The sequence below is a fragment of the Hypomesus nipponensis genome, chromosome 24, assembly GCF_054491055.1.
Source record: "Hypomesus nipponensis isolate SF chromosome 24, ASM5449105v1, whole genome shotgun sequence".
NCBI lineage: Eukaryota > Metazoa > Chordata > Actinopteri > Osmeriformes > Osmeridae > Hypomesus > Hypomesus nipponensis.
Genome location: NC_140384.1, coordinates 1852383 through 1867516, shown reverse-complemented (window position 1 = coordinate 1867516; position 15134 = coordinate 1852383). Strand labels below are relative to the sequence as shown.

At 40.1% G+C, this 15134-nt stretch overlaps 1 protein-coding gene across 4 annotated transcripts in view; it reads left to right on the top strand.

Annotated features, from left to right (window-relative positions):
* Positions 1-9091, top strand: part of ddx31 (DEAD (Asp-Glu-Ala-Asp) box polypeptide 31) — a 43555-nt gene extending 34464 nt beyond the window's left edge. For all 4 annotated transcript variants that reach the window (XM_084690145.1, XM_084690146.1, XM_084690143.1 and 1 more), the window contains exons 19-21: positions 4918-5026; positions 5346-5553; positions 8639-9091. In XM_084690145.1, the coding sequence (XP_084546271.1) occupies positions 4918-5026; positions 5346-5553; positions 8639-8708 (387 nt within the window). In that variant the 3' untranslated portion in view covers positions 8709-9091. The remainder of the gene's footprint in view (positions 1-4917; positions 5027-5345; positions 5554-8638) is intronic.
* Positions 9092-15134: the final 6043 nt, after the last annotated feature.

Sequence of the window (15134 nt, the reverse complement as noted above, 5' to 3'; positions counted from 1 at the left end):
CCCTTCTGTTGTCTGTCCAGTCAAGGTTTATAGGGATTGTAAGAAGTAATGCATTACATTACGTATTCAGTAATTAAATTACTTTTCAGACAGAGTAATTACAAAAGTAATTTAAATACAATATGGATTTAGTAATTAGTAATAAATTACTTTTTTGAAGTAACTTACCCAACACTGGTGAGGACATCAAAACAGTGGACCAGTGAGGCTATGGAGGATCCGCGGCCGTGCTTGGACTACTGACTGAGATATGTTCACAACTGCTACCAATAGAATTGATTAACTCACAAAGGCTGTGACATCATATATCAGCTTCTGTGAGGACTGCTGTATTCCAACACGCACCAGGGTGAACTTCAATGCCAAGCCCTGGTTCTCAGCAGAGCTCAGAAGGTTGAGGTCAGAGGAGGAAGCATTTAGGAGTGGGGATAGACCGATTCAAGGAGTCAAAGAACAGGTTTAGCAAGGCGGTGAGAGAGGCTAAACGACTGCACAGAGACTGAAGCGTTGGTCCTCTGTTAACAACTCTGCTTCTGTCAACATGCCAAAGACAATGATGGTGCACTTCTACTCAGCAATCATTTAGTCCATCCTCACCTCTTCCATCACCATCTGGTACGCTGCTGCCACTGCCAAGGACGAGCAGACTGCAGCGTATCATCCGCACTGCTGAGAAAGTGATCGGCGGCGATCTGCCTACCCTCGAGGACCTGCACGCCTCGAGGACTCTGAGGCGTGCGAGGAAGATTGTGGCCGAACCCTCCCACCCTGGTCACTCCCTGTTCCAGCTACTCCCCTCTGGCAGAAGGCTGCGGTCCATCAGGACCAAAACCTCACGCCATAAGAACAGTTTCTTTCCATCTGTTAAAGGACTCCCATTGACATTCATTCACTTATTTAACTATTATAAGTCCATCTAATGGCAATTACAGTATGCATAAGCCACCTTCTCAGTATCTGATGCACTATGCTGACCACTCGCGCTGCTTATTGTTATTCTCATTTTTATATATATTTTATTTTATATTTTAATTGTTGTATTCTTAGATTGTTTAGTTCTTAGAAATAGTTAAACTTTTGTACTTTCACTTAATTTAAGATTCGTATATGTTTAGTGTTTGGCACCTCCCTGCCACAGAAATTCCTTGTTTGTATAACAGACATGACGAAAAAAAACTATTCTGATTCTGTTATTGCACAACTTATAACAACGGCATATCACATAAGACGGACCAGCCGTTCGCCTCGTCCCCCGAGCTATTAAGCTGTAGCATAAGGATGGTATTGACTTGGGTACTCAGTATCATACTGAGGAAATGCTATGGAAGCTTTTATATATTAGCATTGAGGGACGAGAGGTTTCACCCAGGCCGAGTTGTGCAGAGATGACTGTCAGCAGGGGAGAGAGCACGTCATGTTTGAGGTTAAAAGTAAATTGTTTTGCTGACTTACCTATACATCATAAAACATTTCAATTTATTTGGCTAGTTCACCCCTACAACAGTAGCCTAGCCTACTGTATATGAATGAATGAATGAATGAATGAATGAATGAAAGACTGATCTAACAAAACAATATTAAACTCGGAGGAAATGTGGGAATTGGGTTAAACTGAAACGAGGATATGATTGTATGAGATAGCAGTTTGTCATCCGACTACACTTTCAAAATCCACGATGGGACTGAGCTTGTATACCTTTGGTGACTTTTTATAGTACAAAATCGCTGTCAATCCAAAGGAGATGCAGGGACATGAAGTTTGCAGTTTTGCACAAAAACACAAACTTGGCCGTTAAATATAAGAAAAGCTCCTTTACTTCAATAATTATTTACTTAATTTGTAGACTGTCACTGTCAACGTCATTACTCAATTGCAATATAGAGATCAAATTCACAATGTATAACCTATTAGTGAGATAGCTACAGACTGTGACATAGCCTAGGCTACTGTCATATAGAAAGATTGTAGGCTAAATTTTACAGGGGCATTGTGTAAAACTTTGAATTTGTATAGAATGCCTATAGACCTTTTTTGATGAACATTCTAGAATTTCCGTTAAAGTTTGGCCAGAGCCCGTTTAAGGAGACCCTGTCCTCTCCCTATTAAGCCCCATGTTACCGAATTTGGTTGCATTTCCACCAGAGTTCCACTAGGGGTGATCGCGGGCGAGTGCAAAATGAATGGGAGTCTATGGAGTTAGCAGGCAAAATGTGTCTCTTTCGCCTGATTGTCATTGAGAAATCAGGATCAGATTTGATTTTAGTTTTTGCATGTTTAACATGGATTTTTTTGTTGAAAGTTGAATGAATGAGTACTTATGTCCGTTGGATTTCTTATAGGATGAGTCGTTGTTGTCCATAACACGCTGGCATTCTGCTAATGAATGCTGATTGGTTAGTGAAGGACTGACTACGAATCAGAATGTCAGCACATTAGCAACATTAGCAACAACATTAGCAAGCCAAAACTCTTTCAATCATGTGTATTGACAGGGCCTAACCTGTCGGCTGTGTTGTCATGCCTTGAGAGAAAAAAGGAAGTGATCAGAGCTTGCCGTAAAGCAGTATCTCTGGTGCGATGGTCTCGTACGATGTGTATGACGTCATTGACATTTTAAATGGCTTTTTAGAACAAAAAAGCGACTTGAAAAAAATGTAACACCCAGCAGTGTGTATTTTTTTTGCCTCCCCTTTCGAATTCAGAATTCAAATTACTACATAAAAAATTTATATCCTGAGAAAAGTGGATTTTGAGGGGTATAGCTCCAGACTTCATTCATTCTGCTCTTGCTCGTTAGTGCCCTCATATGGAACCAAAGTGGAACTGCAACCAGTTCAGAACCCGGAAGTTTCCCGGGGTGTCAGTTATCCCCATATCAGACATTCTCTGGTTTGGGTCTTGAAAGCTTCCAGTTTCAGACGCGCAAATGATTGTTTTGATGGAGTTTAGAAGCATAAGAAGTGAGCAAGTTTTTAAACAATGTCAATCCTGTTGCTGTGTTCGGCTATTTGTTGAGACAATGGGATGACTGGTTTGCTGCTGTAAAGAATAGCTTACTCGTAGTTCTTTGAAAAGGTTGTTTGGGGTGCCATAACTTATCATGGAAGGGAATTTCAAATCATGTCTTGCATCAGTGGCAATGTGTCCTGGCTTAGGTTACTGAAATGAATTTGCGCAACAGGCAAGAGATCCACCTGAACAATAAATATACTTAATTAGAGCTGACTCGGCTGTGAATCTGACCTACCATGCGTAGTCTAAGCTACTGCTGACTCTCATATCCACTTGTTTTTTAACCTCCGACCATACACTGGGTTCAGAAATAACAGATGGGCGATGTAAAAACAGCAGATTATATTGAACATCTATCGGTGTGTTTATTAATTACTGCAATTTCACAGCAGTTTTTCAACAATTAACCACAAAATAAACATATAGGCTACCCGCTGGTGCTCCACACACCTCCCCGTTGTCTAGGTCTTTTTAATCCGTGTCTGTCTTAATATGTACATTGCAAGCATCAAACTTTTGTAGGCTTCTGTAGCCTCTTTACTGACTGTAAATGCACTCTATCAAATATTTTGGTAGGTATTGGTAGTCTAGCTACTATTTGAAATAGTTGTAGACATCAGCATAGATTAGCTGTAGCTCTACCGTAGGTAGCCTATCAATTTCAGATCAGCTGAAAATAAATTATAGCCTAAAATAAATGCTCGGGTTTCCCAGATTCGTTAAGAAGCTCTTAACGCTAAGATCTTAACAACATTCTAAGAGCGTTCTAGAGCGCTCTTAGAACGTTCTTAAGAAGCTTCTTAACAAATCTGGGAAACCCGGCCAATAACATTCTGATCCAGTGGGTCAGTTAGGGGACACTATTCGAAGCATCGCTGCTATTCACAACCAGTTAATTGATGGTAATATGCGCTAGTCATGATAACTCTAACGTAGCTACTGACTAATGTACAAAACGCGCTAGCCGGATGTAGTTCATGGCCTTACAGTCTAAACTGATTTGTTGTTTACGTTTCAAAAAAGGTCTATTGTAAAAATATTGCCATAACTCTACAATACAAATGATTTTTTTTTGTATTGTGCTATATTGTTCCACAATATATTACACCCCTAACAGCTATCAATACAGTCAATGATCATTTTATAATCAACAGTGTAAAATACTGCACTCAGGTCCAGGAGAACCAGGACAGAAAGAGAGAGTCTGCGTCGGAGGCCAGCTGTTAGTCATTCACTATATTAGCGAGTGCTGTTTCTGTAATGTAAAGTCCAATTGATTAGAGGAAGTGTCCAGTGAGCTGGATCCAAACACCTTTTTAAATTGACAAAAATACCAATGCCATACATTCTCCCTTACACAAAAGGTGTAGCAATAACCTCGTTTAACGTAATAATAAGGAATTAATGAATTGCCAGCCCAATTCTGGCCCACGGTAACAAACTGTTTCTGTCAAAATATATTCATATTAAACTTGCAAGCTGTTGTGGACAAGCCTGGCTCTTTTTCAAATAGAAATACCTCGATTTAAGGTGTGTTAGCGTTGCATATAAAAAAAAGTATGCTGGAGAAATTATTAAGTTAAATAGTTTGATATATTTGAAACTAACTAATGATTAAACATGTTACTAACATGCATTATGCTTAATACGAGTTTGGATCTGTTTTTTGTATTTTCCATACTGTTTCTGTTTTGTGTACAATGGGGGTAGGAATTAAAACCTATTGGTCAGGTGTTCAAATGTCCATAAATTGCTTCAATCAATGACACAAGTAGGCAATCTACCTAGCCAACTCATGGATAAGTACTGTTGTCCTGCATTCTGTTGGTTGGCTGTGGCATGTCTGCTGTAAAATGACGTACTGACAATAACATTACTTTGTGTGTGTTTGTGTGAATGCATAGTCCTCAGGGGCTCTGGAGCAAGAGATCCGTGAGAGGGCTACTGTTCTCCAGACAGAGTTTGAGAACGTTGTCCATGCCAACGAAGAAAATGTCCAACTGGCAAAGAAAGGTCTTGTTCTCTCACTTACTCTTTCTTTCAGTATAACAGCTGTGAAAACACAAAGGCCATTTTAGTAAATGTAGTATTCATATTTTATTTAACCTGCTTTTTTGTTATTCCTCCTTTCCAGCAACAGAATACCTATTCTGCAGCTTTAGACAGTTTTACCTATTTTAAAAGATCAATCATGACATGCAATTAATAACTTGTAACTGATTGTCAAGAGTGGTGGTACCCAACTATGTGGAACCACTACCCCTGGTGTGGCGCTGCTCTGTTGTTTAAATGTAATTACATTTAGTTAATTTACTTTCTTGTATCCCTTCAGCCCTGCAGTCTTTTGTGCGAGCATACACTGCCTATCCTTCCAGCGTGAAGCACATCTTCCACATACGCACCCTCCATCTGGGTCACGCTGCGAAGAGCTTCGGCCTGCGAGATGCACCACAAGGCCTGACACAGGAGTGTTCAGCTCACCATGCCAAAGGCTCTGGGAAGGCTAGGAACCAAGCAAAAAGACATGACAAAATCCAGTGGTGAGCTTTCAGAGAGCATTCAATCGGAAATGCAATACCACCTACATCCACCTGGGCCGTTGCCTCAAGCCTAGGGGTGGGGGTCTGTCTGTGATACATCTGTTTTCAATTGTTAAAATAACATTCCTCACAAATAAAGGTTTGTATTAGGATTTATTATGACATTAGAGATTACAAGTAAACAATGGTTTTAAACCAGCCACTGCACCGCTGTACGCAACACTGTCACTGGTAAGAAAAACTATTCCACCGCTGTTCAACATAAACTTTAGGAAGCCAAACGGCGACAGAACATTTTCGGCGTCGCAAAGGTGAGGAATACAAAGAAAAATGCATGTTGCCTACAGTGAAACAAGTTGGTGGCAGTATCCTTATGACACCAGCTGCATGAGTGCTGCTGGTGTCAGGGAGCTGCATTTCATTGACGGCATCATGATTTCACAGATGTACTGCTCTATACTGAAAGAGAATATGCTACCATCACTCTGTGCCCTTGGTTGTCTTGCACTTTTCCAACATGACAATGATCCTAAACACACATCGAAGGCCACTGTTGGATTTCTGAAGTAAAACCCTTGAACAGTCATACTGACAAGGTACTAGAAAAGTGCTTGAATTATTTAAACACAATATACATGAATTTACAAGTCATTTTGAAGTGTTCATTTTTTTTCTCTATTAAACATGAATACAGCCTTTTAGCTCAAAATTAACGCCTCAGCCCATCCCCCCTCCTGCTAATTAAATTATAGCACCATCCGTTTTTTCTGGTATTCTTCGGTTTGCATTATAGCATACGATCATGCTCTCAATTCATTTAAGTGTTTTTCAAGCACAATAAGAGCCAAAGTAGAAATCAATGGTTCTGAAGAAGCATTAACACACGCACCCGACTCACACACACTGAAAGAAAAGCCGCTTCTTCTCAGACAGTGCAGTGTGCCATGCAGTACCGTATTGAGTAGGCCTACTTGAGGACAGAACAATAACATGTCAAATGACCATTTTTGGGGAGTATCCCCATAAGCACAGTCTTAAATGAGTTTCAAAGTCTTATATGAAGGTGAAGAGCTGGAAGAAAACCGGATTTGTGTCAGATCCGCGACATGTGCGTCAGGTCTTATAAACCCACTGTTGTCCGTCTCATTAATGTTAATCAAAGAACAAAAGAAAAAGAGAATCACTCGCTGCTCTTGATTGAATAACATTTGTAGCTTTAATATGGATTAATTTAAAGTAAATAAAGTATGTTTGATAAATGATATATCTATTGTAGTCCTTTAAAAAAAAACAAAATAGTGCTTGAAAAGTCCTTGAAAGTCCTGGAAATTCATTATACATTATCTGTACGAATCTTGTTTTTTGGAACGTTTCAATTTGCCAGGCGGTTCACTACTTACTCCTCCTACTGAGCCTAAGAGTCAGACCCTGAAGAAGAAAGTGCCCATTGTTCAATAATAATATTATGTTCACCTCACATCAGCCCTATAAAGAATTCAGAGTATTTTGGGGGGGAATGTATACTGAAAAGTATTTATGGATTTGCGTTAAATTGAATTGACGTAGCCTAAATGTCTAAACAATATGCAGTCAGTATAGATCTCATCTTATGACTGAAGTCAGCCAGGATCATGATTTCCACATAATATCGTAAGCTTAGCAGAAGAACAATACAATGCATTGAGTTACTCATGTTATCTACTCTACAAACCAATTATGTGAAACACTGAGACGGGTATTTAACATCTTATAAAATGTCTCACATATTGTGAATGCTTGCTGCAAAGTAAGCTACAGTCTGTAGAGACCAGTGGTGGCCAATCACTTTTCAGTGGTGGACACTCCCTGGACATGCCCCTGATCCCACCCCTTTGAGCTATTCTCAGTGTTGGGAAGTAACAAGGTCAGTTACTTTATGAAAAAAGGAAGCAATTTCTCCTGTGGTAAGCGTTGTTAGATTTGGATAAAGTTTAAAGAGCTCTAATTAAATCATATTTTGACATACCAAGGTAAAATTGTGCAGGGTACTTCAATGTAATCTTGAAGCCAATAAGGTTTGAAAAACCATCAGTCAAAATTATATTTGATTTATTGACACAAAGATATTGAGGCAAGGTGGACTTTTACATAAATTCACCCCTTTCAGCCATTTTGTATTGCATTTTTTATTCAATTTCACCCAATATAAAGACATGTATTCTACACATCTGTTACACATTTCAAGTCGATTCGATCTATGGTTCATGAGGAGAATGGTTTTAAAGGTTGTACCAAATTTGGACAGTACAGCAAACTCTGTCATGGCGGACCTTATGGGTCCTTTCGGCTTTTTTGTTCCCCATGAGAAATAAGACATGCATACCAATTTTCTTTTCCATTTGAAGAAATGGGGCGCAGAGGAAATCACAAACTTATAGCGCCACCTACGGGCATATGTGAACCATTAGCAGTCAGGGAGTAGTGAGTGACCGGTTGTATCATTGGACCAAATTTGACAACATTGGGTTGAGGACTTTGAGATATTGAGCCATTTCATGGAGAAGAGGAAAAATAATAATAATAATAATTCTAACAAAAACAATAGGTTTCTTTGCACCGGTGGAACCCTAAATATATATGAGAGAACAATGGTTGTGGTCGCCGAAGGTGACTTTTAAATTCAGTCTCGTCACATTAAGTGACTATTCTGTGCCACTACTAGCTCGCTAGCCCAGCCAACACACAACTGGTTGTGTGGCCGGTGGCGTAACATGTACTGTAATCTTGCAAAAATAAAATATATATTTTAATCAGTACCATTATATAATATATTAAGTCATGCTACATCTAGCCAGGACGGACTATGTCTCGGCTGGCCTGAGAACGCCTCGGGGTCTCCCAGGAAGAGCTGGTGGAAGTGGCCGGGGAGAGGGAAGTTTGGGCCTCCTTGCTTAGGTTGCCCCGGATAAGCGGTAGATGACGAGACGAGACATCTAGCCAGCAGATCATTTCTTGCATGATGTGTGTAAAAGTGGAATTTTGACACGCACCATAAGGATAATGTAAATGACTAAAAGTAACACTTTCTCTCCTTTTTTCCCCTTAGGAATCATAAACTTAGTGCTAAAGAGCGAATGTCGACTCTCCTGTGCTCAGAATTCTCCAGTGGGATTTAAGAAGACTCAAAAACAAAGAAGCAGCTGCAGCATACATAAGACGAGCATGGTACGGAAGAAAAAAAGGGAGGAGGAAGAGTTTAAAGAGAAGATAGTAGGGGAGTCTGATTGGCGCTAAAGTGGCTAACTTTCCCAACACCGGCAACCAGCTGGCAGGCACACTTCTCCAACTTTAAAACCACCTTGTGGCTCCTTGACCTGTCTTCCTTTTCCATGGCTCCTACACGCGTAACCCCTGATTTCATTTGTGTTTTGTACTGTACAACCAAAGCAGGTACTTGACCTTACAGATGTCTTTCTGTAATATGTTTGTCATCGGAAGGTGAGGTGGCCTCAGGTGCATACAGGACCAATGAGTTGCAATTAAACCATAGTCTACCATATTTACTTTGGTCCGTTTGTCGTTTTTCTGCTGTTTGTATGTTTGGACTCCCATTTTCCTGATAGTTATTGTTGTCCAGATGTTACCTAGCTTTCAAAAAGTTGTTGTAACAGACACTTTTATCCAAAGCGACATACAGAGGGGATACGCAGGGAATCCCCTCTGTATGTCATGATGACTGTGACAGGGAATCTACAGACATAAAATAATTATCAAATAAATCATTTAGATTTTATATATTTGCTAGATTTAGCAAATTGTTTTTGCATAGGGAGGAAGCCAGGAGGGGCTGAAAAAGCCAGGTTGAAAAAAAAGGCATTGGAGCAGGATGCTGCCAAATGTAACAAGCTTACCGATTTATTTTCAAGAGGACACATACAGTCAATACCACAACTGGTATTGAGAGAAATAGCTCTTAATGATTAGCATTAGGAATATAATTATTTGGCTAATATCGTAGGGTTGTCAACCTATTCGCAAGCAAAATATTACATTTAATTACAATATTAGCCTTGGTGTACAACAAAAAAGTAGGCCGGTCTTGGGCCTGAAAGCAAAATATTACATTTAATTAAAATATTTGACCTTTTGTATCACCCAATATATGATACAAAAAAAGTGGGCCGGTCTTGGGCCTGAAACTCCCAGGCTGATAAGTGGTCCCAATCCGGCCCTGCATTACACTGTTGGTTGAAGACAGAGGTAAAGTTTCATATTTGAGTTTCAACAGACATTCATATTAGTACCTCCGTTCAGGCTCCGCATCATATTTAGGAATCGGGGTAAAAGAGTTGACAGTCCGAATGTTTCTTCAATATCTTTGTCAAAATTTACCATACAAACTTCAAACTTGTTGCACATTCTTCTACTACTGACTGACCAATTTGTCCAACCTTTTTTGGTGATAATGTTGATTATTGATTAACCCATAGCCAATAAATTAACAAAACACATTTTCAAGTATTTCCTCAATATCTTTATCAAAAATGAACAAAGAAACTACACACTTGTTGCACATTATTCTAATATTAGCAGACCAAGTGGTCCTAGTTTTGGTTTGGTGATAAAGTTGATTATTGATTAACTCATAAAGCCAATAAATCTATAAAAACACAAATTTTCCAGTATTTCATCAATATATTTGTCAAAAATGAACATCAAACTTCAGACTTGTTTCACATTCTTCTACTCTTGGCTGACCAAGTTGTCCAACCCTTGGTTTGGTGATAAATTAGATTATTGATAAATCCATATTCAATAAGTCAATAAAAAAAACAATATTTCAGTTTTTCCTCTCTTTGTCCAAAATGAACATAGAAACTACAAACTTGTTGCACATATGTCAGCCAATTTATTCTCTTTCCTGTTTAACATGCAATCCTTTGGATACAAATTAAGAATACAAAGTATAGAACATTTGGGTACTGGATTCAAGGTCATCTGAGAAATGCATTTTATAACTTAATTCCCGAACTGATACCAGGTAGAACATGGCTATATACTCAGTAAGTAATCTGAAACTGGACTGTAAAAGGAAGCCGTGTTTGTTTCCTTGATGTTACCAGGCTCATTTTCAACTGTTCATTCCCTTTTTCATGCAAGAAACACAGACTTTTATTTTCTGTTGTTGCAACGTTACCATAGTATAACATGATGAACACAGAGGTTATATTTATACAAACTTCAATATTTAAAATGTATATTCACACACCCTCTTACTATAAAACACAAAACCCTTCAAAAGATCTGTAATATTAGTTTGTACAATCTCCTTAAGACTTATGAAAAGTAGTTAGACTTTGTAACATGCTCTGATATCTTGAAATATGCATCCAAGAATGCCCTCCCTATGCTCTTTTCCAAGCCAGTGGCTCCATTCGATAAACCTTAAGTTCATCTTTAACACCTCTGTCAAGTTTCCCCTGTATCTATAGATGTCCTCTTTGTAACTTCGCCATGCCCGTTCAATGTGCTGTGTATGAGCACCGCTCCCAGGGTGGACAAAATGTGTCTGGTGATTCACCTGATAGTGAATGTAACCATCATGTGACAGTCTGTTGTAGGCAGCCCAACAATCACTAATCACTTAACTACCATGTCTAACATATTTTTGGATTATTGGAAGCAGTCGCCTCTTGGAGCGTGTTTTTACAAGTTTTAAGACAGGAAGTCTGCGGGGACCTCTTAACTGCTAACATATCGAAGACCAATGAACGTCTTCGCCAGGTGTGTCCACCTTGTCCACGTCCATGCTGAAAAAATACATATTTTTTATTGTTTAAATAATTTGGGGTTGTCTATCTCCTCAAGTTACTTATAATAATACCTGATGTCACTGTATTTGTACTACAATACTTATACTGACAGAGATTACAATTTAATTTACAAACCAAGACCTTACCTTTCTTTTGTGTCTGAATTTGCTGAAGATGTCCTCCCTCCAATCCTCATTTGCCGTCTTCTCTCCAGTCGCTTGACTACTTCACCACAGATTTCAAAAGTGTAGTCACCCTGGTCAGTGATTTGCTGCTTCCACATACTCCATCCCCTATCATGTCCACCTGTCTCTCTCAAACCCTGTGACAAACCAAGACACAACATACTAAACACACAATCACATTATCAATAAATTCTATCTGATTGTAATAACACATCTCTGATGAAGCATTATATTAACTGACAACAAACTATCAAATGAGCATTTCATATAGGCTAATAAACAGCAAATGACAGGTCTGCAAACGCCTTTGTAAACCGAAATTTGCTAAAACGTTTGTTAACCGAGAAACTGTTAAGGAATGTGTTGCTGGGTAGTGGAGAATAATACAAGGTTAAATATCGGACCAGGTTACTTGTAGTTTAATGTAATGTAAGTAATGATGCAATCACAAGATACACAATGAAAACAACACACCAGGATGTTCGTAGTCTAATACAATGAATCAGATGATACAACAGCAGTCTCACAGAAACAGATTCTCAGAATAGAACAAACGAAGGCCTTCATTGAGAAAGTGGTCGTGACAGAGATCAAAGAGAGTTCTGCCCAGTCCAAGTTTTGTCTCCCTGTCCTCGGGAGACAGGTCTCGTACCCCCTAGAGAGGGAGTGCCTTTGATGGGTGATTGGTCAGAAGACCATAGGGTGGGGATGTGATAGTCCAATTAAATGTCCAGGGCATTCACGGTGGCACAAGGTGGGCAGTCCAGGGATCTGGTGTTGGAGTGGGAGGGGGGCAAAGAAGACCCACAGGTCTACTCAGGGAGGGGGGCAGGGAGGGGGGCAGACAAGACACAGGTCTGAGGTAATCCAAGGGAGGGGGGGGCTCCAAGGAAGGGAGTAGATCGCCCCAAGGTCCTGATGGCGTACAGGGAGATGGGAGCTGCGCCTCCAGGGAAGAGGGGGGGGTCGTGTCTCCTGGAGAAGGGGGTGAGGCAGACCAGGCCAGGGTCGATGATGTATGGGGAAAGGTGGGGCAGGGTCTCCAAGGGAATGCAGGAGGGGTAGGGTCAATGATGTATGGGGGAAGGTGGGGCAGGGTCTCCAAGGGAAAGGGGGCCTCAGTACAGAATATATCCAAAGTTGCTCAGACCAGCTGGTCTAAGCCGTCCTTAAACGGAGAAGAGTTACAGTCCCAGCATCACCTTATCTCCCAAGTTGACACTTTTACTCTCAATAGCTGAGAAGCCCTATTGTGCTCGCACCAGTCTCTGAGCATCTCAAGCTCTCCTCCTGTCTGACCTTGGCATGTTTGCACACCCCAGAGTTACATTGACGCACACACCTCGCTGCACACATTCGTCTCAGCCTGGCCTCACTTGCACAGAATGCATCCTGTTGCATGATCTGATTAGTTATTTGTTAATTCAATTGATTATAATTGGATACATGTTTTAGTAGTAAGCATTATGTGAAATGGGTATACATACATATACAAGGTAGTGATTGGTATAGTAGCATCGATAAGCAGTATGTTATCATTCCTTCACAAAACGTAGGACCGTTTTAACAAATCAAGGCGACAAAGCGTTTGCTTTTGTATATTGTATAGTATATTGTACTTGTATTGCAAGCATATCTAGAGCCAGAGACTCGCGAGTCAGAGACGTTCACTTTTTAAACCGTCATTTATCTTCACAAAGAAGGAGCAGTCGTTGTTAGGTAAGTAAATGAAAGTAGAAAAATATCAAAACGTTTTGAGATCAGTAGCCTATACAACAATGTGTAAAGTTACTGTAATAAGCTAGGTTTGAATGAACGTTATGCTACAGAGCTAGCGCAAAGGGACCACAACAGGTTTGTTCGACACTGGACATTTTACAAAAATGTAAATGTAATTTAAAATAATAACATTTTCAGGACTACACTGCCTATTTCTCGTCACATTAATTCAGATGCTGATTTACAAGTACCGTTTAGCTGAAATATGAAAAGTAAAAAATTACAGTTGTGAGGTTTGTCCGCCTCACTTGACATCTTGCAATGACTTCTGGGGAATCAGAAACGTTCTGTATGGTGTTCATTTTAGGACAGACTCAAACGAAAAGGCGTCAAGTCTCTATGGAAGGCCTAGTGGGCAAGTATTAAGACGCCCCCGTGTGTTAACCACGCGTAATTAACGCCGACTTGGCATGCAAAGTCATCTCAACCACGCGTAAAAAACGCCGACTTCCATACAAAGTCGGCGTCTTTTTCGCCTCGAATTGACGCGTGTCAAGTGACACGTTGCCATTTACACACGTTAATTACGTCTCAAACTTTGAGACGTGTCAAAAGCACGCGTCTAAAAAAACGCGTGCATTGAACGTGTTACGTGACACGTTGCCATTTACACACGTAAATTGCGTCTCAAATTTTGAGACGTGTCGAGCAAACCACACAAAATTAACGCCTGGTTTGGCACAATCAGCGTCTGGTTTTCCAAAATTAGAGTCTGCTTGCTTGAATCTCCGATGGGAAATTATGACAACAATTGTAACATCTAATACGTAAGTCAAGTAGGTCTAGGGATGCTCGTGCGAGCTACTATGAAATGCAATGTTGGTTAGCTAGTTAGCTATTAGTATGAAGTTGGTGGTCACACTTGCAATACTTGAAAGGGGTGCAGACTAGAGACAAATAAATGCAGTAATATCAGGCTGGCTGGCTGGCTTGGAGCTTTGTGAACTTTCCTTGCACTGCGATTGCGTTGCCTCAGTATTGTGCGCGATTTGGTTTCACTGCCAACATTCCTTAATGTAAGAGGCAATGTGCAAACTCAGTTGGTGGCAAAATACAACTGTTGTTACTATTCATGTCAAGTGTATTTTATTGTCATTTTTAATTACTTATGGTTGTACAAACAAAACAGAGTTTCTCCAGGACCATGATGCCATATTAAAAAAACATGACAGTAAGGTACCAGGGTCAACGTATATGTAGCCTACAGTGACAGGGCAGTATGTACACTGACAGGAAAGTATGTACAGTGACAGGACAGTATGTACAGTGACAGGGCAGTATGTACAGTGATTGGAGGTAGCAGTTATGAAGTGATAGGTTCTCGTGCCAATATATTGTGATGCCAATTTGTTGAGCGGTCATCTTTCTTGTATAGACTTAGAAAAGTGAAATACACACGGTGAGATAAATAAAGGTTCATCGGCTGTCCTTCACATTCACACACTGTTGTCTTTATACTTAACAGATCATCTATGATGTCCCAAAGGCCCAACTCATTTCAGGTCAACTTATGGCAGCAACCTTGCAGGTGGGTTTCACTGTGCAACCAGTCCAAACCAAGCTGCTGCTGGGCCAAGGGATGATTTTAATGGCACACTGGGACTTGTAGATTACCTGAAATAAATATTTGTCTTTCTGCTGTGTAAGATGTAGGCCTAGTGCTTTTAACTTGAGTTGAATGCTGTTAAACACTGCCATGGTCATCAAACACTAGCCATGGCTCTACTTCAGAAAGGATACTGTTCACAGCTGTATGAGTCAATAGGACATTACCATTACCTGAATGACTTGTAGTGACCGGGAGGCTATGCCTGTTGTGATGATA